This window comes from Delphinapterus leucas, chromosome 3 (genome assembly GCF_059928025.1).
Source record: "Delphinapterus leucas isolate spDelLeu-1000000601 "Yukka" chromosome 3, BTC_Dleu_Yukka2, whole genome shotgun sequence".
Lineage (NCBI taxonomy): Eukaryota > Metazoa > Chordata > Mammalia > Artiodactyla > Monodontidae > Delphinapterus > Delphinapterus leucas.
In genome coordinates, this window is record NC_143131.1 from 2,507,432 (window position 1) to 2,534,953 (window position 27,522).

The 27,522-nt window shown below is 56.2% G+C and overlaps 1 protein-coding gene across 1 annotated transcript in view; it reads right to left on the reverse strand.

Annotated features, from left to right (window-relative positions):
• Positions 1 to 1,863: 1,863 nt before the first annotated feature.
• SLC6A3 (solute carrier family 6 member 3) overlaps positions 1,864 to 27,522 on the reverse strand; it is a 34,923-nt gene continuing 9,264 nt past the window's right edge. The window contains exons 5-15 of the mRNA XM_022581333.2: positions 24,050 to 24,188; positions 23,033 to 23,167; positions 19,220 to 19,323; positions 17,642 to 17,766; positions 14,066 to 14,178; positions 12,780 to 12,908; positions 12,040 to 12,139; positions 9,654 to 9,754; positions 8,366 to 8,533; positions 7,333 to 7,404; positions 1,864 to 2,007 (exon numbers count right to left, since the gene is read on the reverse strand). Of these exons, the coding sequence (XP_022437041.1) occupies positions 1,984 to 2,007; positions 7,333 to 7,404; positions 8,366 to 8,533; positions 9,654 to 9,754; positions 12,040 to 12,139; positions 12,780 to 12,908; positions 14,066 to 14,178; positions 17,642 to 17,766; positions 19,220 to 19,323; positions 23,033 to 23,167; positions 24,050 to 24,188 (1,210 nt within the window). The 3' untranslated portion in view covers positions 1,864 to 1,983. The remainder of the gene's footprint in view (positions 2,008 to 7,332; positions 7,405 to 8,365; positions 8,534 to 9,653; positions 9,755 to 12,039; positions 12,140 to 12,779; positions 12,909 to 14,065; positions 14,179 to 17,641; positions 17,767 to 19,219; positions 19,324 to 23,032; positions 23,168 to 24,049; positions 24,189 to 27,522) is intronic.

Here is a 27,522-nt window from a genome sequence, read left to right on the forward strand (position 1 = left end):
ATCTGTAAATATAAATTGAGTGCCACTGTCTACTGTGTACCAGGTCTATTTAAGACAATGGCAGAAGCGAATGAGATCAGCTCAGCCCCTGCTCCCAGGGGAGCTCCTGCTCAAACTGGGGGGGCAGTGAGCGCTCTCCATTCCATGGGACACCTGCTGGGGGGGCCTGGGGACAGTGGGCGATCAAGGAGCACTGAGCAGGGCAGAACCCAGAAGCGGGGCCAGAGAAGACTTCCAGAGGTGGCGTCCAAGCATAATGATAAACCACGGAGATCTCCTCTGGGCTGTGGCCAGAGCTGACTGGTGTCTAGAAGGACCTCTTTGGCCAGGGTGGACAAGAGATCCTTAGGGACCAAAGGCAGGGAGCCACTCAGGACTCCGGTGTTGTCTCCCCAGAAGAGGCTTTGGGCTGGGCAGTAGCAGTGGTCAGACCACATGGCTGGGGTCTGGACACCTGGGGAGACTGCAGGGGAGCTGACCAGGCAGGTGAGGGCTTGAGAGAGAGGTAGGACAGATGGGGGCGGGAAGGGATGGCGCGCAGCCAGCGGGGGCCCTGGGGTGGGTCTGGGTTAAGCCCACTGGACCTGGGAGGGGCTGTGCTTGCTCTTGGCCAGGGGGAGGTGAGTGAAGGCAGGTTCTCAAGGGAGGGGGATGGGGGGCCCGAGGCAGCCTCTGGCACAAAACGACATCGAGCAGGAACCTGGCCGTTTTCCCATGGGTTTCTTTTATTGTTGGTGACGACCACACAAGAGGCCACTGTGAGACAGATGGACGTGGACAACGTGGGTTTTCTACACGAGTGCTCAACACTCCTGGGAAGGACAGGGTGGGCCCGATTCCTCTCGCGCTCTGGTCCGCAAGCTGGTTTCCCCTGAGCGGCCGGTTCCACAGGCCTGGGCCGAGGTCCATTCGCAGGGATGGCCAAGAAACCTCCGTGGGCCTGTCTGGCAGTGCCTCTCCTGCGGCCCAGCAGCACGTGCTTGGACTGTGGCCGTGCTCCCTCCAGGACGGCAGTGCTGGGAGCATTTCTCAGCTGAGGGTCCAACACCCTCGCCAAGGACCACGGGAACGTCAGCAAACAGATTTCAGAAACCAGCCCTGCATTCTGAGAACTGGCCTTGATTCCCATGTCAATACGATTCTAAAAGCCGTTCCCTGAGGAAACAAGTGCTCTTCCTGACGTGACACGTGCCTCAGAGAAAATTCCGGCGGGGTCTGCCTCCCAAGACTGCGGGGCTCCAGGCTGCCACCTCGGGGGCTCTGCATGGTCGGGGACCACCACGGGGGACGCACTCCTGCTCGTGCCGAGCTCACTTTCTCCGTGGCTGGGGGTCCACGTCGGGCAGGAGTGGTGGCAGCCCACATGCACCTTATGGAGTTTTCTTGTAGCTACAAGGAAATAAACAGCACCCCCATCTCACACCCGGGCCCTGGCCCTCCGTGGGCTCTGAGCAGACCTGTGTGACGTGGGGACACGTGGTCCCACTTCGTCACCTTTCGTATGGCTTCCGCCATTTCACCTCTGCACAATTAGGCGAAACATGGCACTCGGTATTTTTAATACGAGCAAAACAAAGGATCCCAGAAGCTATTGTGAGCGCTGGGATTCTCAGAGAATCTGTAATCTATAGTTATCGTATTTCTCCTGCACACATGGATGACAGCAAGCTGTGGGCTCCAGGGGGCCCTGGGGTGGGCACGGGAGAAGGGAGCAGCTCTAACGCACAGAACACGACTCAGACGTTTCTACCTGCGGGACGGGCACAGACTAGGGAAGTTACACAGTGACACGGCGGACAGAGGGTCGTCTCCCCGTGGCACAGAGGGCGTGACCAGTCAGGGGAAGGGCTTGAGTGTGTCCAGCGAAGCAGAAGTTGCGGCGTGGGAGCAGCCCTCCTTTCTCTCGAAACTCAGATTTCCCTTCTTCGTTGCCTCTGTCCTGCCGTGGATGGTGCCCTGCGGGTCTCCTTCCTCCACTCCCCTCTACACCACGAGCCAGTGGCGGAGCTGGAAAGAAAACAGGGCTTATTCAGACGTGAAGGGAGGAGCTCCTTGGATAAAAGCAGCTCCTGGGCCGGCGGCCCGGCTTGTAGCTGGGAGATCCCTGAGCCCAGCGGGCGGCTGGGGGCCCAGCACTGCTCCTGGGGCACCACAGACCTGACGCCCTTTTTAATTTTATGGAGACAAGTCATCACTTCACAAAGAGATGTTGTCGGCAGGCACAGCGGCCTCTGCCATCCCTGGCCAGTGTGGCACCAGCTGCTGGGCAGACACTGGGTGCCAGCGTGCCTGGGCTGGTCCGGAGCTCTCGCCTACTGGCTCGCACGTGACCTGCGACGCCCCTGGCCCCCTGGGGCCTCTGATCGCGACCCAGTGGAACCCTGCACCCCGTGGAGCTGTCTGCTTTGTGTGACCCTGTGGGTGGGGGATGAGGCCTCGTTCACCGCTTGGGGAAGGGTGAGACCGACAGGGGCTCTATTTAGTTGTCCACAAATGTCATCGCCTGTTATCACCCAGCTGTTAGTTCAGCTTCGTTTTGAGCACAAGCCATTCCATCACACTAAATGGCAAGAACCGTGTTTTGTAAACGTTTCCAGACAAAGACGGGCAGGGCTTGTTTCTGACACAGCCACACCGGGGGTAGGAAGATGCTGCCTCCGGTCCCACCGCAGAGCCCTCCGTCACCATCGGGAGAACCTGTTTAGGACACGCCCACACAGCAGCCAAAGGGCAGCCAGAGGGGAGGGCTTGACCAGGGACGCCCCAGACCAGTGCTGAGGCCGGGGGGGCCACACCTGGGGCCCCAGCTGAGACCCGCCCCCGGGGGTGAAGTGGCCCTGTGTCCTGGCCACACATGAGCCGAAGGCGACCTTCTCAGAGGAAGGTGTGCTTACGGGGCCTCTCAGAGTCCCCACAGGTGGAGATCAGGCCGTGAAGCTGCAACCAGGAGGGCAGAAAACACAGGTAGCAGCCACCCCGGGTGGGTCGGCAAGAACCGGAAACTCCAGTTCAGATCCCCATGGACCAGAGAGGTTGTGTGATCCTCAGATTACTGGGCAGCTGTGTAAGAAATGGTTTAAAAAGTGACAGATGCCACGTATGGTGCTGCACAGTTCCAAGGCCAACTGCTGCTTCCAGAGACGTGGACAATGTGACTGTCGGTGAAGGGGGGACACAGGAAGGGGGTACGTGATGGAGACGCTTTTCCATAACTGCACACGTGACACTTCCATGTGCAGCGTCAAAGTGAATGGCCACAGCTACAGACAAAGGTATTTCTGGTCCAGGGAATTCCCTGGTGGTCCCGTGGTTAGGACTCGGTGCTTTCACTGCCTGGTCAGGGAACTAGATGCGCGGCTCAGCCAAAAAGAAAAAAAAAGATATTTCTGGTCCAGATGGAGTAATGGGGATTGAATATATTCTACCATCTGACACAGCTTAAAATGAACAAAATATATATAATAATGGGTTTTCAGACACAGGAGGCCAGACGACAAAGGACAGATTCCCCGAGGGAGACAAGCAGGGGGGTCTGTCCAACTGCCCCATTGCGGCCTTGAGGGGCTATCTAGGCTTCAGCAGGGGAGGGGACGCCCAGGTGGGGCAGCGAACCCCTGGCCTGATGAGGTGGGGTGAGTGCTGGGGAGCCCAAGGCGGCTGGAGTTCACAGGATGGAGCTGCAGAGGGGCGAGTGCAGCACTGAGAGCCCTGGGCACGTGCACAGGGACCCGAGGGTTCAGCTGAGCATTCAGGGCACTCGAGGCCGGAGACACCCTCCCGGCAGGATTCGGGAAATGTCTCTGAAACTCACAGGACGGGAGCTGTGTCCGCCCCGCAGCCAGGCTGGAGCATCTCCTGGATCTCGGGGCGCCGGGTAGAGTGTTCACCAAGGTCTTGCACCAGCATTGGAAACCGCCCCCCACTAAATGCCGCTCTGGTCCCACCTAACAAGTCTTAAAAGCCAAGTCCCCCAAAGATCAAACTGTCTCCGAGTAACTTAATGACGACCCAGAACAAAGCTTAAGAATATGTAAAGGAGCACAGATACATCCAGCCTCTAACAAGGTAAAACTCACAATAGCCGGAATCCAATTAACAATGACCAGATGTGTGAAGCAGCAGCAGAATTCAACCCCTTATGAGAAAAGTCAACTGACACTGACCCGGAACAGACACAGATGTGGACACTGGCAGGTGAGGGAATTACACAGTGATTATAACTGCAGTCCACATGTCCCAAAAGGTAAGTAGAGGCATGAAGGACATAAAAAGACCCAACGTGAACTTCTAGAGATGAAAACTACAAGGTGTGAAATGATAGGTGTACTGGATGGGATTATTAGCAGATTAGACTTTGCAGAGGAAAAGAATTAGTGCGCTGAACAAAAGCGACAGAAAGCACGCAAAATAAAACACACAGAGGGAAGAGAATTAACGTGGCCCACAATATGTGTAACTGGAGCCCCTGAAGGGGGTGGGACAGAAAAAAGTGGAAGAAATGATAGCCCCAAATTTCCAAATACGCTGAAAATTATAAACCCACAGTTCCAAAAGGCTCAGTGGACTGTGGGTATGAGAAGTATGAAGTACGGTGCTGTAACCGTGCACAGTGGAGAAATGAACCCAAAGACTCAGGCAGCGTGATGCCCTTTCAATAAATTTAAAAACAACTGAAATCAAACAGTCTACTTTTCAGGAATAGAGCAGTACCTACAGATGCAACAAAACCGTGCAGAAGAAAATGCGTGGGAAATATTCAGCTAGACTGAGGTGGTGTTGATTTCAGGGGCAGGAGGGTGGCAGACACGGAGGTAGATGTGAGTTACTATCAAGGTGGACTTTTGTACGGTTGTTCACAAGGGTTTATTTTGTTATGTGGTTAAATAAATGAAAGACAGCCACGGGTGGACTAATGTACAATGGTGCACCCGGACACAAAACCTAAAAAGACACCTGAAAGAGTATGAGACCCGGAGGAGCCAGGGAAGCATGTACAATGGTGCACCCGGACACAAAACCTAAAAACACACCTGAAAGAGTATGAGACCCGGAGGAGCCAGGGAAGCCTCATATGGCAGAGCCCAGGACGGAAGCAGAGAGGCAAGGGGCAAGATTTAAGTAGGGCTGCAAAATTCCCAGAACTCACAAAAAACATGAATTTATAGACCCTGGGCACACAAGAGATGCCGGGAGGAATAAGTAAATAAAACTACTTATAATAGCTTTGCAATAATATAAATAAAAGAAATCTATGCGCAGACACATCACAGGGAAACCGCAGCACCAAATGCAAAGGAAGCTGGAACGGGTCCGGGGACCCCACCCCATGGGGCCACATGTCTCAGCAGGACTGCAGGGCTGCAGGTGGAGAACCAACATCTTCAAAATGCTGAAAGACCATAACTTGATCGAGAGCCACATGCCCGTGGAAACTCTGTCATAAATAAGGGCAAAGTAAAGACATTCACAGACACACAAGAGTGAGGAAGTTTATTAAGACACCCCCTTAAAGGAATGTCTGAAGGATGCTTCTTCGAAAGGCAAGAAAATGGTCCTCAAAGGAAAGACGTATATGCCAAAGAGTAGAGTGAACAAATAAACACTGGACATGCACACTTGTCCAGGGAAGTTTCTGGACAAAATAACAACAATAATAATAGTGACTAATTTGTGGGTTAAAAATGACATAAATGGAATATTGGACAATAATAGCTTATTAATCTGTAGGAGGAAAAGTTAAGTCCTTGTGATATTCAGGATGGGGGTTCAGATAATGTTTAACTTTATACTTAAAGTGAAATACGCATGGTACAATTTCACAAACAACTATGAAATGAATAGAATAAAGTATATAAATTCCAAACAGAGAGGAAAGAGTAGAACAAGAAAAAAAAAAGACCAAGAAATCAATCATAAAAGGCAATAATAAGGTGGAAAAATAAACATTAAAAAATGGAACAGGGTTAAAAAATAGAAGAATGAAGCCCAACTGTACCAATGATCACAACAAATATAAATGGATTAAATCTGCCCAGTTGCCAGACTAAAGCATTCCAGTGTATTTGAGGTTTGCAAAAGACACCTAAATGTTAAGATGATTGCAAGGTTGGAAGTTAAAAGATCACAAAAGACATTTCAGGTAAACTCAAAAGAAACCTAGTGCAGCTGTAGTCACCTCAGACAAGAAGGACTTTAAGAGCAAAAACACAGCATGGGAGCAAGGATCGGCCAAGTAGATGTGATCATTCTGAACCCATACCTGTCCCAGAAAACAGGCTCAGAGTAGATAAAGCAAAACCCAGTAGAACTACAAGGGAAAATTGGACAAATATGCTTTCAAGGTCAGATATCCCATAAATATCTACTGATTACTGATGGTTAAACAGAGCTAAAATGTGCAAAATTGTAAAAGGTTTGAACAACGCAGTTACAAGCTCAATCTAATGGACAGAAGGAGAATCGCATATCAACAATTGGAGAATACATCTCATCTAAAGATACACGTAACACTTATAAAATTTGATTAGGTACTTGGCCATAAAGGAGTATCAATACACTCCAAAGAATGAGTAAAAAGGTGTCTGAACACAATGCAATTAATTTAGAAATCAATAACAAAAAGATAAATGAAACATCCCCATATATTGGGGAATTTAAAGGCAGACTTCTAAGCATGGGTGGAAGAAGTCACAACGAAAATTAAAATATGCTTAGAACTAAATGATACACAAAATGCTGTGTTAAACGTTGTGACATACAGCTGATTCACTTTGTTATACAGCAGAAACTAACACAACACTGTAAAACAATTATACTCCAATAAAGACGTTACCAAAAATTTCTAATTATAAGAAAAAAAAAAGTTGTGGAACACAGCCAACAGGGTATTTTGAGGGAAATTCTTAGCCTTGAATGCTTATGTTAGAAAAGAAGAAAGGTTGAAAATTAATGATCCATGGTCTAAGTTAAGAAGTTAGTAAATGTATGACAGAGTAGACCAATGAAAGTAGAAGGGAGAAATAATGACAGGGCTGAAATGAACGAGACAGAAAGCAAAGCACAAACAGAGCATCCTGCAACCAAGTCGCGACCCTTCAAACTGCATAAGGGGAAGTTCTCTGTCCCAATAGGCCCCCACCTCCACCCCTGCCTAAAATCATGCCCCTTACACAGCTTTTGAGTCAGAGTGTCCACGCCCTGGAAGGGCTTGGCTGTGCAGCATTCACAGCTGACGCGGGCGTCCTGACCACACACCTCGCTCTGGGGTTGGAGGAGGGTCACCCACCCAGGTCGCCTCCGCCCCCAGCCAGCGGCAGGGAGAGTGGCACTCACCGTGAACTGGCGCACCTCCCCTCTGTCCACCCGCTCGTGCTCCTTCTCGGGTGTGATGGCGTAGGCCAGCTTCTAGAAGACAAGGAGCAATGGTGGGTGCCAGCCCAGCCTCAGCGGGGTGAACGGGCCCTGGTCAACGGCTGTCGATGTGGGAGCTGATGGCTTGGGTCTCCTTAGACCCTGGAGCAAAGTCCAGCCCAACTCGAAGTAGCCACTACTGGAGGAGGCTCGTCTCCACGTCAAGCTCACGGTGGACCCTGAGCAAAGGTGCCCTCCATCTCTTCCAGGAATCCCGGCATCAAGATGTGAGGTAGAGGGACCCCCGTGCCCAACCCACCCACCTCCTCCTTCATAGGTGACGCAGAAGCTTGCCCAAGCGACTGCGAGGCCCAGAGCCACCCCCAACCCACACGGGGGTGCCCACCTGGGGATCCCTCTGGCCCTGCTCGGCCCCACGTGGACTCGGCCTCAGGAGAGGGCGGGTCCCCTGCTTCCACCCCCACCCTCAGACCACTGCCCTTCCACCTGCACTGCACACTGTAGAGCATGTGTGCACACACACAGAGACACACACAGACAAGGACACACGTGTATGTGCCCACGTGAGGACACACACACACCAAGACAGGCACACACAGGTGCGCGCACACACAAAGACAGGCACACACAGGCACACACACACACACACACACACACACAAAGACGGGCACACACAGGCGCACACACACACATGCGCACCCAGGCGTGCACACACACACAAAGACAGGCACACACATGCACACACACATGCACACACAAAGACAGGCGCGCACACACACAAAGACAGGCACACACACGCACAGGCACAGCCCACCCCCACACCAGCCCACGTGTCTCTGGCATGATCACCGGCCCCTCCAGCCCTTCCTGCTGGGCAGAGATGAGCAGGCGGGAGCAGCCCTGGGACAGGGACACCCTCCTGACCTTGTTGATGGCCTCACAATCGGGGGTGGGGGAGGAAGGGCAGGTGAGGGAGACCCGTCCAGATACACACCTCCCTCGAGGAGCCGGGCAGGCTGCAGAACTTGTAGGCAGCGTAGATGGGCACCACGGACATGGAGGATGCAGCGATGGTCCAGCCCAGCGCATTGGCCCACTCGGGGAAGATGTAGGCTCCGTAGTGCGGGGGCCGGAAGGTTGCGATGCTGACCACGACCACAAACTGAAACCGAGGGACAGGGGTCAGGGGCGGCTGGGGGCACGGGTACCAAGCGGGTGGCTCCAGTGGAGGGTCCCCCGCACAACGGGACTAGGCCGTGAACCTGGGCAGTGGGTGTCTGTGTGCACTCTGCAGACCGGGGCTGCTGCGGGATGGGGCGGGGGTGCTTGGGGGGCGCACATCCCTCCAATTCTTAAGTCTGATGGGCGGGGATTCTCTCACTGTCCCTTGTAAACCTCATAGGTTGCCACACGGGTTGAAGCAGGACACCTGGCTGGTCTGGAGGTCACATGCCCCAGGCTGCTGGGTAGCTGGGGGTGACCAGCAGCCCCTGCAGGTTTGGAGCAGCTCAGGGAGCTTGGGGCTTGAACTGGGAACCTCACCCCTACTCCGCCTCCTCTCTCACTGGCCCTCGGGGTGGAGGGGGTGCTGCCCGAGGCCCCTGCCCCGTCTGTGAACACCCTGGGGGCCGCTGGGCTGGCTGGGCAGGAGGAGGGCCAAGGTCACGAGGTGCTCGCTGGCCTGGGCTCTGCACTCAGAGCTGGACGGCCGCTGAACAGCTGCCTGGGGCCACCAGACAGGGCAGGCAGTTCCAGCTTCGTGAGCCGTCGGGGCTCGATCACAGCCACCCAGCTCTGAGGTTGTGGTGTGGATGTGTGGATGAACCAGCACGGCCGTGTTCCAATGCAACAGGCGGTGGGTGGACCTGGCCGCAGGCCCGAGCTTGCAGACCCATGGCCTGGACGACAGCAGCTACTGGGGAGCCCTGGGGAGCGGCTCCCGTCCGGCCTCGCATCTGAGCACCCGTCTTCCCAGGTTCTAACCCTTCTCTCGGGCCTCCAGGCAGAGATCAGCTGACGCCCTCCAAGCACAGGGGCCGAGCAGGACACATACGGGCCTTAATTGGGTGGGAGCCCTGCCTCCCATGAGTGGTTTCTCAGTGGCTCCAGTTGGGGGCGGATCTTCAGGAGACCAGAGGATGTGGGGGGCCAGCCTGCCCTCCTGCTGACTCCCGCCCGTGGAGACCCTGGTCCCCGGGCAGCACCGAGCCCCTCCCCCAGCATCGGGCGTGTGTGGGCCCTGCTGGGCCGGGTGGCGGGGGAGCGGGGAAGAGGGGCCTCACCAGGAGGAAGCAGGGGCTGATGAACTTCCAGCACAGCCGCCAGTAGAGGCTGGGCCGCTGCCCGGTCATCTGTTTGATGTCGTCGCTGAACTGCCACACGCCTGCGGGGAGGTGGCCAAGCAGGCGGTCAGCACGGCACCTGCCCGAGACGCGGGCCCCGCCGGGCCCTCACCAGCCCCGGGCCACCCCTAGCAGACCTGGAGCTCGGGCTGCACGCTGGTGCCCAGGCCGCCCCACCCAGCCGCCCAGGGGTCTTGCTGACCCGGGCTTGATGCATGTCCCTGTGGTGACACTGGGATCACTGATGACCCCAAGGGGGCCTGTGGGGCCTCCGCCCTCCCATCTCAGGTCCTCCTCCCTGTGGCCCACGGCCATCCCTGCTTCCCCTCTGTAATCACTGTTTTTTCATTTACAAAAATCATGGTAAAATATATATAACATAAAACTTACCACTTTAACCATTTTTAGTGCACAGCTCAGTGGCATTGAGTACATTCACACCGTCGTGCAAGTACCACCACCACCTCCAGAACGTTCTCATCCTCCCCAACTGAGGTTCTGTCCCCATTAAATGCTCACCCCCCACCCCCTCAGCCAGCCCATGCCACGCCCCCATCCTACTTCCTGTCTGTGAACCTGACTCTTCCGGGGACCTCACGGGAATCCTACAGGATCTGTCCTTCTGTAACTGGCTTATGTCACCGAGCATGATGTCCTCAAGGCTCCTCCATGTTGTAGTAGCATGTGTCACAATGTCCGCTCCGTTTATGTGAACGTTCTTTTGTAAGGAAAGCTACTTCTAGAAGCTCCGTGTGCCACAGCTCTCTCCAGATCTTATAGTGATTTCCCTTGCCCTGAGCCTGGCCTGGCCTCTGCTCATGTGACAGCAGCTGGTTGGCCGAGTCTGTGTCACATGCGGGGACACAGCAGAGCTACACCACCCTGCAGAATCCCCTCTTCACACTCCAACCCCATCAGCAGATCCCGGACTCGGACCCTGGAGGAGTGGGGTGGAGGACGCTGAACCCAAAGGCCAGCAAAGATGGGCGTGTCCACCGGGCCCCTTGGGCCCTTAAGCAGGTCCAGGGCGGGCCAACCCGTCCACAGGGACCTGGGGGCACTGAGAGGTGGGTGCGTTCTGGCTGTGAATCGCCGTCCGGAGAAACAGCGTGACCTCTGTCTTCAGAGGCTTTGGGGAGCACCTGGTCCCTGCAGGGCCAGCCTCCCTCCCGTCTCCGCCAGCCCCACGCTCATGGCTGTGGGGTACGTTTGCAGTATTCTCTCTCCTTCTCTGAGGTTTTATTTTGGGGTGGGGAGGCTATGATTTAAAGCTATAGACAAGTATTGATTCCAGGTGCCAACGAAGGCACAGAGAGCTTGATATTTCCCTTTTCTGTAGCAAAGTAACTATAATTGGGAGAGTTCTTGGAATAGGGACTATTTGCCAAGTTAAGCCTCTCAAAGCTGGAGTGCTTTTCAGGTTGTAATTCCAGGGCCAAGGCAGAGACCACGGCCCCCTCGTGTGGCGCCAGGGCTGCTGCGACACCGCGGTTCTCGGACAGCACAGACCTTCGGCTCTGGGCTACAGCACGTACACATGCAGTGGAGTGTGCCCGTTATCATGACCCCACGTCACAGGAAAGACATGGAGAGAGCGCAAGGTGGGCCTGGGCAGCAGGCTGGAAAGGGCACAGCGTCTGCAGCTGTCAAACCTACAGCAGGACATCCCGGGAAACATGGCAGGCGCCCCAGGAGGAGCCGGGGAGCACGGCTGCAGGCTGGGCGGCGCCTCTTCCAGGGGCTGCCTGCTGACCAGCAGGCCCCTGACCTTGAGGGGCTCCCAGGCCTAATCCACGAAAGAGCGCTGGACCAGGGCGGGGGGTGGTCTGGAGTCCAGGTGGTGCTGTCCGCGCAGGGTCAGGAGCTCTGGCCTGATGCTGAACAGCGGCTCTCTGAACACCATCGTCACCCCTCCCGTCAGCTGAGGGCCTTAGTGGCACGTCCCCAGAGAGAAGCCCACTCAGCCTGTTCCCCTGCCACCTCGGTGCGGAGACCTCGCCTCCAGCACCAGCCAGTGTCCCAGCGTCCTCGCAAATCCTTCCTCCTCAAGAACCAGCAGCGTGACTATGTGGCCACACCGAGTGCTCTGACCGCAGTAAGGATTTTGGGCTGCCGTCCAGGCTGTGCTCACTGATCCATGGAACAGCTGGCTGCCAAGCCTCCTCTGTGATGTGTGGTGACCACAGAGCAGGGCAGCTTTGCCAAAAAGGAAGCAGCACAGCGACAAAGCCCAAGGACGCCGGCCCGGCCGGTCGCAGTGACGGCACAGGGGCTGGGTCTTTGCGGTTGGAGCACACCAGCCCCCCGAGGAAAGCTCCGTCCTTACCGTAGAACCAGGCCACCCCGATGACCTCCATGAGCACCCCGAAGAGGATGGACGTGCCGGCCGCAAAGTGGTCCAGCAGCGTGAAGACGTAGATGCCACCCTAGGAGAGAGGGGAGCGCCTGCTGAACTCGGGGTGCCCGGTGTGGCACGCCTCGCCCACGAAGGTGCGCTTTCCAAAGCATAAACTTGGCCTGCAGTTTCAGTTGACAGACGACCTCTAGTTTACTCCCTAGACAGTGCTGTTTGAATCACTAAAATTCAGTCCACAAGCAGTTACTTAGGGACCCATCTATTCCGAAAAAGAAAAACTCCTCTCCTCCCCAGCGACTAGAGATGAAGGCAAAGCAAATGCCAAAGTTGGCAGGGCCTCTGTGAGGGAGGGGACCTGGGTCCTGCATCCCCCCGACAGGCCTCCCCTGACCCTCCAGGCCCACAAATCCACGGGCTCTTCCCAGGGAGCTGTCCAGGTTCTGAAACACTCCAGACCAAGTGCTCAGGCACCCAGGGACCGCGTGAGACCATGGCGACTCTGAGTGACCGTGGCTCCCTGCGTGTGTTCAAGGCCACCCCGAGTGTGACCACAGCCACCTGCGTATTACAGGTCATGGATTGTTTGGAGGGGTGCAGCCCTCGGAAATGCTGTGGTGCTGTCTGGTCTGACAGCAGTAACCATTGCTGCCCAACACCAAATGCTAATGAGACATCGTCAGGCGGGCGAGCGCAGGTACGCAGGTACGTACGTTGGTGACGCAGAAGAGGGAGAGAAGGAAGGTTGCCAGGACGATGACGAGAGTGAAGAGCTCCCGGTGCCTGTGCAGCAGCTGGAACTCATCGATGAGCCCGGTGATCACCGACTCCATCCCGCCCATCTGCAGCCGACACAGGGCGGAGGAGCGCTGGGGGCGGGGCCGGCGCTCTGCACCCCGCCTAGGCCCCCATTCGGGCAACTCAACGGACGCGCACAGTCAGGAGCTGCACGGTGTCTGGGGTGCCGAATGCACCCTCGGCAAGGGCTGCTCTGGAGACACGGCCACTGGAGAGGGAGGACCTGGGTAGGTACCCTGTCCCCTGGTGAGGATTTGCCAGATGGGGGTGGAGCGCTACGTGGCCCTCGTGATACCGTCCCCTGCGTCGCCACAAAGGCTCAGCTCTGCTGGGCTTTTCTAAGCAAGTGTCTGTCCCACAAGCGCAGCTTAGTTTCGCTCCCAGGGAGGACCTGGCCTGGCCACTGGCCGTGTCCTCACTGATTAAGTCCTCCTGACTCTCAGTACTGTCGTGACGGGGTGTCGCCCACGAAACCCGGCCAGCTGGGGAGCCTGCCTGCCCTGCTCTGTTGGGACCGCCTCCTCCAGGAAGTGCCGATTATGGGAGTCACTGCCAAGGGCTGTGCCCACCCAGTGGGCAGGTGACAAGGCTGACGGGGAGATGGAGGTGGAGGGCTACAGCGCGTGACCAGCAGTTACAGGGTGGGGATCCGTGGTCCTCCGCACTTTCCAGGAAGCTCGGATGAACGTGGGGCCTGAGGTCTCGGCTGGCGGTCCCAGCAGGCCACGTGGAGGAGTAGCCCGAGGAAGTCCGCCTGCCGAGCCAGCGCCCATGCGCACGCAGGGCCGCCATAGGATGCTCAGAGGGCCTGGCCGCAGCCTCCGCTTCCCACCCCGCACGGGCACCCTTCCTCCTGGCGGCTGAGGGGCAGGGAAGGCGTGAGTCAGGCTGCCCGGGCCCTGTGAGTCCCGTCACCCCGTTGCCTCGGCTTCCTGCACGGCCCTGCTACCCCCGGCCCTGTGCCTGTGTGTTTAGGACTCTCAGGGGGCTTTCTGTGCCCTTCCACCCCCAGGGAAAGAAGAGGGGAGAGCTGGTCTGAAGCCTCCTTGCCAGTTACTGTGGGGCCCTGCCTCCCACGCAGGGGCTCTGTGCAGGCACAGGGGTTTGGGAGACTCGCAAGGGCATCTGGGGCCGGCCTGGCCCTGTGAGGGCTGGCTGTCACTGGCGGGCCCACGGAACGCAGAGCGCCGAGGTTACTCACGGCGCTGTCGATTCCCAGGGTGAGTAGCATGACGAAGAAAACCACGGCCCAGACGGAGGACAGCGGGAGCGTGGCAAGCGCCTCGGGGTAGATGACGAAGATCAGCCCCGGCCCTGAAAGCAGACCCCGCCGTTGCTTCCCGCCACCCCCAGCTCCACCCCCGCCCGGAGACCACAAAGCCCTGCCCACGGCCTTATTTCCGCCTTCCTTGGAAAGTCCTCCCTCCTGGAATTCAGGGCCCAGGACTCTGGAGAATGGAAACTGGATCCATGGGAGGGAGGGCCTCTGTTCTGTCCCCTCCAGCCTGCCGACCGCCTCCCGGGGCTGTGCGGGCCCTGGGAGAGGAGGGGGCACAGCCAACGGGAAGAGGGTGGGAGGGGCTTTCCAGGGGCCCTACCCTTTATCCCTCCAAGCACTCGGGGCACCTCCTGGTTTGTCTCTTGTGCCTGTCGTGGACACATGTGCGCTGCCCACACGCTCAGGCATGCTGTGGTCCACGTAGCCCACACTGTAAATATTTTTCTGTGCCAACATATTACTCTGAGTATCATCCTTAGAAACCACGTACTGTTACGTGGTTTGGAGACGGGGCGGACAGACTCCTCCAAGACTGCGGTGGGAAAGCTGGGGGCTGGGGTGAAATCTCAGCAAGTGCTCTCAAAGTAAAAAAGATGCCCACAGGAAACCACTAGTTGATCATTTTCATGGGTAACCTAAAAAGATGTGCCATGTAGCTCCCTGGCACGGTCTCCCAAGCACTTGATCACGGAGGCGTAACAACTTTTCTGGTTCCCTCGTCCTCAGCGCGGCCTGTTCGGGTGCCAGCTGTTAGGAACAGGGCACTTACTGATCCTTCTAGAGAATCAAACAAAGGCCAGAGCCAGGGCCCACCTCCCAAGGTCTCTTAGGAGCCCTGGTGTCAGGCCTGTGCTCTGCAATTCCCAACCCCACGGAAGGAGCAGGGTTTCCGGTGTGGAGCGAAGGGGTGGCTCGTTTGAAAAGCTCTACAGTCTAAATGCCACAAACCCAGGAAGCTATAACCATATGCTCGGCTGAACGTAAGGCCAACATCCTCACCTTTCATTTCTGTTCTTGGGATAACATTTCACCCTGTTTCCTTGAGAATCAGAGCCATAAATGACATTTACTTTGCTTGTCACGGAAATGCATAGAGCACATTCAGCTGACTTTAGGGGTTAATGGAGGTTCTTGCAAACTATTGCTACTTATCATAATAAAGGGCAAGAGAGCGGTGAAAATGCATAAATGCAACAGAGTAAATTTCACTGCTCTGTACTTATTTGCATTATGTTCCCTTTCTCCTGCCTATATTGGATTTTTTTTTTTTTCCTACAGGAAAGAGTATGGATTTGGAAACACTTGCTGAGATTTCACCCCAGCCCCCAGCTTTCCCACCGCAGTCTTGGAGGGGTCTGTCCACCCCGTCTCCAAACCTCTGTTTCCTGCTTTCAAAGTGTGGCTCCAAATGTGACCTAATGAAACTGCAAAGCTTTTGCACAGCAAAGGAAACCATAAACAAGACGAAAAGACAACCCTCAGAATGGGAGAAAATATTTGCAAACGAATCAACGGACAAAGGATTTATCTCCAAAATGTGTAAACAGCTCATGCAACTCAATATTAAAAAAACAAACAACCCAATCCAAAAATGGGCAGAAGACCTAAATAGACATTTCTCCAAAGAAGATATACAGATTGCCAACAAACGCATGAAAGGATGCTCAACGTCACTAATCATTAGAGAAATGCAAATCAAAACTACAATGAGGTATCACCTTACGCCAGTCAGAATGGCCATCATCAAAAAATCTATAAACAACAAATGCTGGAGAGGGTGTGGAGAAAAGGGAACCCTCTTGCACTGTTGGTGGGAATGTAAATTTTTACAGCCACTATGGAGAACAGTATGGAGGTTCCTTAAGAAACTAAAAACAGAATTACCGTACGACCCAGCAATCCCACTACTGGGCATATACCCAGAGAAAGCCATAATTCAAAAAGACACATGCACCCCAATGTTCACTGCAGCTCTGTTTACAATAGCCAGGACATGGAAGCAACCTAAGTGCCCATCGACAGACGAATGGATAAAAGATGTGGCACATATATACAATGGAATATTACTCAGCCATTAAAAGGAACAAAATTGGGTCATTTGTTGAGACGTGGATGGATCTAGAGACTGTCATACGGAGTGAAGTAAGCAGAAAGAGAAAGACAAATATCGTATATTAACGCATATATGCGAAATCTAGAAAAATGGTACAGAGGAACCGGTTTGCAGGGCAGAAATTGAGACACAGACGTAGAGAACAAACCTATGGACACCAAGGGGGGGAAAGCAGCAGGGGTGGGGCTGGGGGTGGTGTTATGACGAATTGGGCGATTGGGATTGACATGTATACACTGATGTGCATAAAATTGATGACTAATAAGAACCTGCTGTATAAAAAAATAAATAAAATAAAATTCAAAAATTCAAAAAAAAAAAAAAGTGTGGCTCCCAACACTCAACTTCTCAAGAACTGGATGGGCTGACGGGCCGACCCACTGAGAGCTCAGGGCGCAGGTGGGGTTGGCCCTCTGTCCCCCTCAGCCCGTCCCTGAAGGCTACCCTCCTGCTCAAGAGTGAGAGGGCCCAGGAGGAGATCAGTCCCCCAGGCCCCGGGAGAAGAGGGGCTTCCCAGAGGAAGGGAGGGGCCCACCCCTGAGCAGGACGGTCTCGGGGGAGGCCCCTCCTGGCTCACGCACAGAGCGATCCTGCAGGCCGGTGAGGGTGGCGGCCGTCGTGGGAGGCCTTGGGGTCCTGGGCTGACCTAGCTTCAGGCTGCCTAAGCCGTGACTTTCTGCCCAGCACCCCGGGGGCTCTCTCCTGCGGGGCCCAGCTCGGTCCCTGTGTCACCTGGGCCCATGTCCTCCCCCGCCCACTCCCCCTCAGCTAACTTCCTGGTTTGCAGACACTCGGTGTCTGTGACGGCATGGTGAGCAGGTTGGGAACATGGGTCTCTGTTGTCACCGTGTCCAGAGACTTCAGGGGATTCTCGGCTATTAACCAAATCCCATCTACACGTGCCATGGCCACTGGGTATCTGGAGGAAAAGCTTTGGAACAGAGTAACTGCTATGTCCAAACCAGCCCAGCTTCCCTCTGGCTGACCACACCGAGGTCCGTGCCGCTTGGAACAGCTCACAGCCCTGAACTTCACGTCCCTGGCCAGGTGTAAACAACGGCGGGGGCCGCCCAGTGAGGGAACCAGACCCTCGTCCTGCAGCCGAGTGGCCTCTGCAAGGCGCACTGGGACAAGGGGCAAAGATGCCCCGGCCTCTGCATGCAGCACGGTGGTCCGAGGGGGCAGGCGCAGGGTGCGCGGGGAGGCGGTGGGTGCGCTGCACCCAGGATCCTGTTCCCAGTCACATCAGCAGCTCTTGGGAAGGGCTCTGGAGGCCTGTGCATTTCCCTCTAGGTTTGCAGGGAAAACACTCGTCGAGAACTGGGCAGCCTGAACCTCAGGAGCGGGCGGGGTGGGGGGGGACCTGCCTGCCCCGGGGCACTCACCGTCCTTGGCCACGTCCCCGATGGGCACACTGTGCTTCTGGGCCATGTACCCCAGGAAGGAGAAGACCACGAAGCCGGAGGAGAAGCTCGTCAGCGAGTTGACGGAGGTGGTGATGATCGCGTCTCTGCAGGAACAAGACGTGCTGTCTCAGCACCCGGCCTGGAGCCGCTGCAATTTCCAGTCATTATCCGTAATTTACTGCGTCTGGGGCAGGCAGCTCCGGGGGCGCTTCCCCAGTCGAGCAGGCCAGCCCCTCCTGCAGCCCCAGAGGCTTTCCGGGGCTGCCCTGCGGGAGGGAGGCTGCCACCCGGTGATGGTGACAGGACCTCCCACCTGGACCCCCCACTGAGCGGCTTAGGGCTCTGGTCAGACGTTGGCTAGGCCAGGCTGTATGGCCCCTCCATGTTTGCCTGGGGACCAAGGGACTCTTGGGACCCCCGACTCAGTGCTGAAGGCGAGACAGTCCCGCCAGCAAAGCTGGGGCTCCAGGTGGGCAGCACAGATGACCACAGGGGTCCCTACCCCTGCTCGACAGGGGCTGCCAGGCGGGGCTCTGAGATGTCTCCCGGGGACCTTGTTAAGATGAAGGTTCTGACGGGGCGGGTCTCGTGGGCCCCAGATGCTGTGTTTCCCATCGGCTCCTGGGGGTCCCGTGCTGCTGGCCTGTGGACCCCACTCTGACGGCTGAGAATTCAGAGGGCAGGGGAGGGGGCAGTGTGGGGTCAGCCCTCCTGGTGCCCGAGTGGAAGGACGTTTGCAGGGTGCTCAGACCCAGGTGGGCACAGGGTGGGCTCTGGCCCTGCCATGCAGACCCCACCTTTGTGTGGCCCTCTGGGTAGCAGTCAGCCTGGCCATTTTGCTGTGTGCACCGCCTTTGTATTTTTACCGCATTTTTATCCTCATGATATGAAAGAGAATAAATACAGGCTCATGAAGGTCAAAGAAAGCAGTCCTGGATGAAATTATTTCTCTGTTTTCAGAAGGATTTCAGGGCCAGCAAGTGGCTGCAGGTCACTCAGGTCATCCGGGCGGGGCGGCCCCAGCTGAGAAGCTGCCAGAGCTCTGGGCGCACAGTGGAGCCACCTTCCGGCTTGTCCTGGTGCCGGGTCCCCGGCGGCCTCTGCACAGAGTCTGGGATGCCCCTGGGGCCCAGGATCCCTAGGTGCAGGCCAGGTGGGGACACATGCAGGCCCTTCCTCGTGGGGCACGTGGGGGAGGAGACCCACCCTGAGTGCTGGGAGGATGAGGCCGGCTGGGTGGGGCAGGGGATGGAGCAGGGGGCAGAGGAAGGGGCCTGGGTGGGTGGGTGGGTGGGGGGTCCGGGACGCCTCCTCCCAGCGAGGTGATCAGCATCTCCACTGCTTCAATGCTCCCTTAAAGCCACAATCAACATTGTGCCTAGAGCTTCCCTGTTCGGTTTCCACTTTAAAAGCCATTTGGCTTAGAGCTGCAAGCACAGCTCATTCTCCCCTCCCTTCATCCACGGACACATTATCTCCTAAAGCCAACGATGCCCCCCATATCAGCTGTGCCCCCACTTGGTTCTGCAGAGCCTCTTACAGGAGCCCAGGACTCACCTGTAGCAGTTGTTGGTGAATTTATTGTAACTGGAGAAAGCTATGAGCACTCCAAGCCCCACTCCCAGCGAGAAGCATATCTGGACGGCGGCGTCTATCCAGACCTGCGCGGAGCAGGGACACAGACAGAGCGGCGGTGAGAGGTCCCTGCGGGGGGCTCAGCCAGCCCAAGGACAGGGAGTGGTCCTGGGGTGGACCCACAGACGGCCGCACCTTCGATGCCAGGGGCTCCAAGGAACAGGGCCGAACTTAAACTCGACATCATTGTCAACAAGCAAATGTCATCTCAGGGAATAAACCTTTCCCGCGTTGCTGGCCCGAGAGAGCCTGAAACACAGGGGGCTGCGTCTTGTTGCAGGACCTGCGGTTCCTCATTACTCCAAGTGGTGAGGGTTGGTCTGGCCCGTGACCCTGGTAACAGCAGTAATTTATGAAAATGCTGTGTGCCGTGCGTGCCTCAATCAGACACGTGCCCACCAACACCCGCCTTCTGTCCTTCCCATGGAAGCACGTTGTGAGTGCAGGGTGAGCACGCGGCGGGACGTGAAGAAAGGCCTGTGGAGCTGACCGTGGCTCTGACACTGTGCGCTTGCTGGGGGTGGCACAGGTGACATCCGGGTGCTGACACACATGACAAGTGAAGGCCTGCAGTCGATACTGGACCAAGAAGGTATTTTAAAAGTCAGACACGACCCTCTTGGGTCAGGGTGATGTGGAGACCAGCTGGTGATGGCTATGTGGGCCCCCCTTGGCCCTGCATAGCCTGGGGCAGGGATGAAGAGAGTGGAAGCCCACCCTGGGGGCCTGGCCAGACCTGCTGTGCTGGAAGGTCCTGGGGGCTGTCCCCACAGCCCGTGGTGCAGGCCTGTGGGCCGAGGTCCTCAGGCAGTGACTCCAGAGCTCCCCAGCTGGAGACACAGGGCAGCTGGCCTGAGTGTGACTGAGTGAGGGCGGGCAGCACGCCCAGTCTTGGGGTCACCCCAGCACTGGGGACAGCATGTTTCCCAGCTCAAGGCCTAGAGTGGCCAGGTGGGCAGGGGGCCAAGGGGTCCCCTCGTGCTGGTCATCAGCCAGCTCGTCTGGGCAGGTAGCTGCGGACAGGAGGCGGTGTCGCCAGGGGGCTCCTATCTCCTCTCAACCCCAGGTCCTCACAGTGGGCAGTGGCCAACCCAGAGTCTTTGCATGTGCAGCTCACCCATCAGGTTTCGCCTCCCAGCCATCTGTCCAGGCCTTTGCTCACTGCCGCTCCTAGGACCCAGCTCCAGACCCAGGCCACGGTCCACCCTGGGGCCCGCCTGGGCAGCCTCTCAGAACTGGCCTGGACTTGCCCTTCCTTTACTTCCCGTCCTCCTCTCTCCTGCTGGAATGGAGCCCTCCCAGACAGCACTCTGCCCAGCCCAGACCCGCCTGTCCGATGGAGCAGCTCCACGAGAGCTGCAGATGGACGACTGAGAGTCTGGACGGCCTGAAAGGGCCTGGCCTCTGGGTGCCACTGAGGACAGTGGCGCTGACCCCGAAGGCAGTCCCCTTCATCCCCATGGGGGTCTAGAAATGGCCCCAGGATGCAGGGCAGCCTCCACGTCAGAGCAGCACAGGGTCCCCGGTGCCAGGGGCACAAGAAGGGACGGAGCCGACGGTTACTTCCGCCCCATCCGCTTGCCGGGCAGGCCCCTCAGTGGAACCTCTGCTCCCACCCGGCCCGGACCAGTGAGGACCTGGCCAGGCCCCTCCCTCAGCCCCTCTGGACTGAGCCACCATGGCTGAACCCCCAGGGGGTGGGCAGGGACGAGCCTGGGATGGTGCTGGGGCCCTGCGCCCCGATCTGGGCCAGTCCCCAACCACATCCCCTCAGGGCCTGTGGGACCTGGCCCCCCACTGCCAAGCCCCAGGGGAAGGGTGCCGGGGCCGCTCAGTCTCTGAGGGGGGCTGTCCTGAGCCTGGGAGAGGGCTACAGGCAGCTGCTGGGCCCGGAGCAGTCCTGGGAGGACGGCTCAGGACGGCCGCCCAGCGGGTGAGGCCCAGGCCCTGCTCTGTCCTGAAGGACGTGGTGCAAAGTCAGCCAGAACCCCACGGGGGCACCAGGAACAGCCCCAGCCTCCGCGCTGGGGACTGCATAGACCTGTCCTCTGGGGACCGCGGTCTCCCAGGAGCCCAGTGCTGTGGGCCTGCTCTGTCCTGGTCTCTGCTCTTCCCCTCCCTAGCTGATGGGACTGTCAGAGGCAGGGACACTCAGGTCAGGTCCAGTCCTGTTGTGTCTTCGTCGCCCAGCACCTACGCCTGTCCTGCTGTCATCCGCCCGTCGTCCACTGCCTGTCTGCGTATGATCCGTCATCCGTCCACCTGAAATCTATTTTCTGTCTCGTCCATCTGCCGATCTACCTCGCTTGTGACAACCACCGGTTCCTACTTTTCTCCGATTTCTTCGCACCCTGGCATCTGTTTTGCTCACCCTCATGCCACCTGTCCTTCCTGCCTGATGCCCCACTTCTCTTTGACTTCCAGATCACGCCAAGCTGGCCTTGGACGCCCAAGGCCACCTCCTCCTGCCAGCACCCCCCAGCTGCCATGGGCTTTCCCGAGGACGGATGCCCTGCTGACCTCTCAGCTCCCCGGGCTCGGCTCTGCAGCTGTGGGGCCCCGGACCCGCTGCTGGACGAACTCTGCCTTTAGCCGTACGTGGAGACCTGTGTGCTGCCCTCACAGCCTCGGTCCTCGGGTGGGCTGCCCGGCTGGTGCCCTGCTCACGGCTACCCTCGCCTGTGTGCTTGTGGGGCCGAGACCGTGGTGCTTTCCTCTCGCTGCCCCTCGGCGCCTGACCTCCGCCCTGCCAGCGTCCCCCATTCCCAGGGTTCCTGGGGTCGGAGCCACGTCTGCCTCCCCTTCTCGCCCTTCCTGCCCACTGCTGCCCCAGGGGGTGCCTCCTCTGGCCCGATGAGCCCCACAGCCGACCCTCTCACAGCCTGGCAGCGTCAGGCCCCGGCCCCACGCCTCAGCCGAGACCGCCCTCGCCCTCGTGCTGCTCCTGGTAGCTCAGCCTCCCTGGGTGGCCACTGGGGCCCCTCCCTCTGCCCCAGTCCAGTCCACCTGATTTTCCAGTGACCCCACCTCCCGCCCAGCCTCCCCGCTTCTGGGCCTGTTTCCCTGCGATGCTGCTGCCTCTCTCTCTCGCCACCCACCGCCACCCCGCCATTGCCCGGCAGAGCCTCCTGTCTTCATGAGGTTGTCTTCTCATATTTCAACCCAGAATTACTTCTTCCTTTGCTGAAGAAACCTGCAGCCTGACTATGGAGTAAGTTCTGGCCACGATGCGGTCATATCGCGCCTTTATGCCGGGGGCGCCGTGTGCTTGACCATCAAGGTCTGGCTCCCCGAGGGGGACCCTAGTTCACGCAGCCTCAGCCCAGCTCCGAGGATGCATCCGGGGCCAGAGCTTGCGGCTGCGATCCAGCTGAGCGGCAACACCCTCGGGCACAGACCGGGCGGCCCCACAGGTGCTCATCCCAGGAGCCGGGAGCGTTCCTCCAGGGAGAGCATGGCCCGCAGCGAAGAGGTCGAGAGGCAGCCAACTCCCGCTCTCTCCCTGCGGAAACCTGGGTGGCCTGTTCCCCTAATGTCCTTACTCTGGTCCATTCAGCTGCTTGCTGTGCCCACACGGCCCCTTGTCACCTGGACAGGGAACTCTGCTGGGTGGGCCCAGCACACAGCGGGGGGAGTGAGAATTGCTGCCCGGCTGCAGCCTTTGGGGTCTCCTGCCTGGGATGTAGAGCCCCATGACCCACATGGACTGGGGCCGCGAGCGGAGGGCGCACTCACCGAGGCCTCGCAGAGCCGACGGAAGTCCACGCTCAGGTACGCCCTGATGCCGTCCACGGCCCCAGGGAGGGTGACACCTCGCAGAAGCAGCGCAAAGAGGACCACGTACGGCATGGTGGCCGTGATCCACACGACCTGGGGAGAGCACAGTGTCACCAGGCCGCACCGGCCACCGGCTGTCATGGCTGGGCACAGAGTCACCCTCATGGTTTGTGCTCAGAGAGGGGGACCTCAGATTGGGAAGCCCGGCTTCCCAAACAGTCACAGGACACCAGCTCAAAAAATGCCTCCTGGAGCGAGACTGTCCAGTGCCTTCTATCCTGTATGTTGTCTTTCCCAGGGATCAAAATGGACAAACAATTTGGCAAGGAAGGAGCCCTCCTTCTCTGCGCTTGGGCTATGGCAGTAGGCAGCATTGGCTGAATTCCTGATGAGGGAGATGTGAGTGATTTGCACTGATTGTGCAAATGGGCACCTGGATCACTTGTGAAAGATGGACTCTGGGCCACGGGGGAAGTGGAGGAGAGCACCTGTGGCCGTCGGAAGACTCTCAGGTGCTGGAGAGTCACTGCAAGTGTTAGCCCGAGTGACGGGGGCATTCTGGTCATCGTTGCTTTGGGCGCCCAGATAATGACCAAAATATTTTCATCAGCAAAAATATTTTGTTGTGCTTGTCTTCACGCTGAAAGCACTCTCCTGACATCATTCTTCAACCACAGCCACCTGTCCCAACCCACCACGGCCACCTGTCCACTCCCCAACCCACCATGGCCACCTGTCCACTCCCAAGCCCACCACGGTCCATCTGTCCACTCCCCAACCCACCACGGCCCACCTGTCCACTCCCCAGCCCACCACGGCCCACCTGTCCACTCCCAACCCACCATGGCCCACCTGTCCACTCCCAACCCACCATGGCCCACCTGTCCATTCCCAACCCACCATGGCCCACCTGTCCACTCTCAACCCACCACGGCCACCTGTCCACTCCCCAGCTGGCGAGCCTTGCTGCCTCACCTTCCCAGAAGTCTTCACTCCCTTCCACAGGCTGAAGTAGAGCAGGACAATGACCAGTACCAGGCAAGATGCGAGCTGCCACCGGGGAGGGCCCAGGTCGTCGATGCCCTGGCTCTCATGCAGGTGCAGCACGCCGCGCCTGGAGAGGAAGGAGATGGGGGTCCTGGGCAGGGGCTGCCTCCCTGCCCAGAACTGGAACAGGGGGCTGCACTTGTGAAGAGACCTGCCCTGCCCCACTCGGCATGGCAGCAGGGACCTGGCCTGATGGAGACCCCCACCCCTCGCCCCCCACCCCAGAAAGGCCAGGACCCCAGCCTTAGTGGAGATGCAGGGCCCACCCTCCAGGTGAGGAGAGCAGGTGGGCCACCGCACGCTGGGAGCCCACGGAAGCCCAGCCCTGGCCCAGGGCCACACTGTCAGGAGAAAGTAGACTGTGATAACTTAAAGACGTAGATTGCAAACCCTGTAATGGCCACTAAAAATTAAGACAAAGAGCTAGACGGACTTCCCTGGTGGTCCAGTGGTTAAGACTCCACACTTCCAATGCAGGAGCCACAGGTTTGATTCCTGGTCGGGGAGCTAAGATCCCACATGCCGTGTGGTGTGGCCAAGAAAACAAAACAAAACAAGAAAAGAAGAGCTAGAGCTTATTAGCAAATGGAGTAGATAAAGTGGAAGCCAAAATAATTAATTAATTCCAAAGAAAATAAACAGAGGAAACAAGAAACAATGAACCGGTGGGACAAGCAAGATGAAAGACTAAACCCTAACCATACTTATAATTATTGATTGGAAACACTCTAATTAAAGGACAGAGATTGTCATAGTAAATAAAAAAGCAACAACCAACTCTGTGCTGTCTACATGAAACCCACTTCAAATATGATACATATAGGTTTAAAACATAAGGATGGAGAAGATATCCCATGTAAACACTATTCATAGGAAAGCTGGAGTGATCATATTAATATCAGACAAAGCTGACATCAGAATGAGGAATAGGGACTTCCCTGGTGGCATAGTGGTTAAGAATCCGCCTGCCAATGCAGGGGACACGGTTTCAAGCCCTCCTCTGGGAAGATCCCACGTGCCGCGGAGCAACTGAGCCTGTGCTCCACAACTGCTGAGCCTGCGCTCTAGACCCCGCAAGCCACAACTACTGAGCCCGCGTGCCACAACTACTGAAGCCCGCGCGCCTAGAGCCTGTGCTCCGCAACAAGAGAAGCCACCGCAATGAGAAGCCCACGTGTCGCAACAAAGAGTAGCCCCCACTCACCGCAACTAGAGAAAGCCCGTGCGCAGCAACAAAGACCCAATGTAGCCAAAAAAAAGAAAAAGAAAAAAAGAATGAGGAATGGTACCAAGAGGGACATTTCATAATGGAAAAGGGCTCAATTAAAAGATTTGATAAACATGTGTGCACTTTAGAACAGAGCTTTAAAATACATGAATGAAGCAAAAACTGATAGAACTGTGAAGGGAAATAGGCAAATCCACAATTATAATTGAGATTTCAACACCCCTTTCACAGTAACTGAGAGAACAAATAAACAGTAAGGATGTAGAAAACTTAAACAGCACTAGGAGCTGACAGGACCTAGCCAACATGTCTACCCAACAGCAGCAGGATACACATTCTTTTTAAGTGCACGTGGAATACTTACCAGGATAAACCATATATTGGGCAATATGACAAATCTCAGTATATTTAGGAATAATGAGGTTTTAAAAGATATTGTCTCACCAAATCTGAATTAAATTAGAAATCAATAACAGAAATATATCTAGAAAACCTCCAAATATTTTAAAGTCAAACAACAAATTTCTAAAAATCTCCTGTGAATCAAAGAAGAAATCACAAGGCAGATCAGGGAATACTTGAATACACAACATATTAAACGTGCAGGAGGCAGCTAAAGCAGTCTCTTAGAGGCAAGTTTGTAGCTTTAAATATATAGCGTTCTAATTTATATTAGAAAGTAGGTGAAGGTGGTTTTAATAAGTGTTTATGGAGTTGAGTTGAGGGAAATTTAACACTAGTTGGAGTTACAGGGGCCAATCTTTTGGGGTTTTCAAAGCCCACATGCACTCTGTAGCACTTACAGCTTTACTACTTCAATGATTATAGTTATCCTGGAATTTCATGGTGGGATGTGAACTCCCTAATTACATGTGCCTTCAAGAACATGTAATGCTTTCCACAAAGATCCACTTTATAAAGTGGGTTTACATTCCAGAAAACCCTTGCAGACCTGACAGTCAGTGGGGCCTGTCTCAGGGAAACCCAGTCACCACCGTTAGTGAAATCGCCTGGCGTGTCATCAGTTCAGTTTAATAACTCATCGTGTCGTTAATGATCTATGACTTCCTTGTAAACCTTCAAAGGCCCCGCCTTTGTCCCAGGGTCACCTCCAAATACGGTTGGACATCTGCTCCTGCTAACAGCCCTTTACGTGGAGGGTTCAGGCAGCTTTCCAGCTCAATCTTTCTCTTCCAGACTTGGAATTTCCAAACAGACTTCACTAGTGAGCTCTCTGTTGTTTTTTTCTTTTAAATTCACCTATCACATATGTTTCCTTCTAGCATTCTTAATAATAAATCATTGACTAACCAGTTTTTTCCCTCTATTTTTCTCATCTGAAAAATCATTTAGTTAAATCAACTCTTTCCACACCTCCCAAACAAAAGGTAAGTATCCCCAAATGGCCTCACCTGACACATTTGATATCTCTTAAAGCTTTCTAAACATTCTAAATTGCACCAAAATCCATCTTAAAATTGTAAAAGACACACTAGCTTGAAAACTTAGCCATCATTTTGTTGGTGAAATGATAACTTAAACCCAACTCTAGCGAGAGCTGATTCTGCACGTCTGTCAGTGGTGGGATGGGTGGGATGCTCCCAGGCGCTCGCCCACAGCCATGTCTGTGTCTCCCCTTTCTGCTTTCTGGTGCAGGGGTCCCCACCGCTCCCGCTCTCTTTTCTGGTCCCCCGTCTCCCATCACACACTAAACCTGAGAGCTGGGCCACTGGTGAGAGTACTTGCAGCCTGGGCTTTGACCTGTCCGTGAGATGCTCTTAGGTTTGGGAAATGCAGTAATGAACAGGCTGGCAACAAGCTCCTAAGAATGCACAAGCAACTTTGATGAATGCTCTGCTCTCCTTTAGTTGGACAAATCTATCATTTCTTGCTTGTTTGTCACTGAGTCCTGCCCACACACTCAGGTGACAGGGCCTGGGTTTCCATTTCTCGTGGGTACGTCCGCATTGGTGTCTTTCAGGCAGATCTAATGGGACCCATCCCAGGTGGACTCTCGTCTCCAGCCCGTCCTCTGAAACCCGCTCGCCCCCTCCTGAGAGCTTCTGGAGACCCAGGCCCTAACCCCCCAGCTTTGGACTCTCCCTCCTCCGGGCAGGCGGGTTCTCAGTGGCCCCTCTCTTCCCCCCTTCGCGGAACCTCCCTCCCTGCCCTC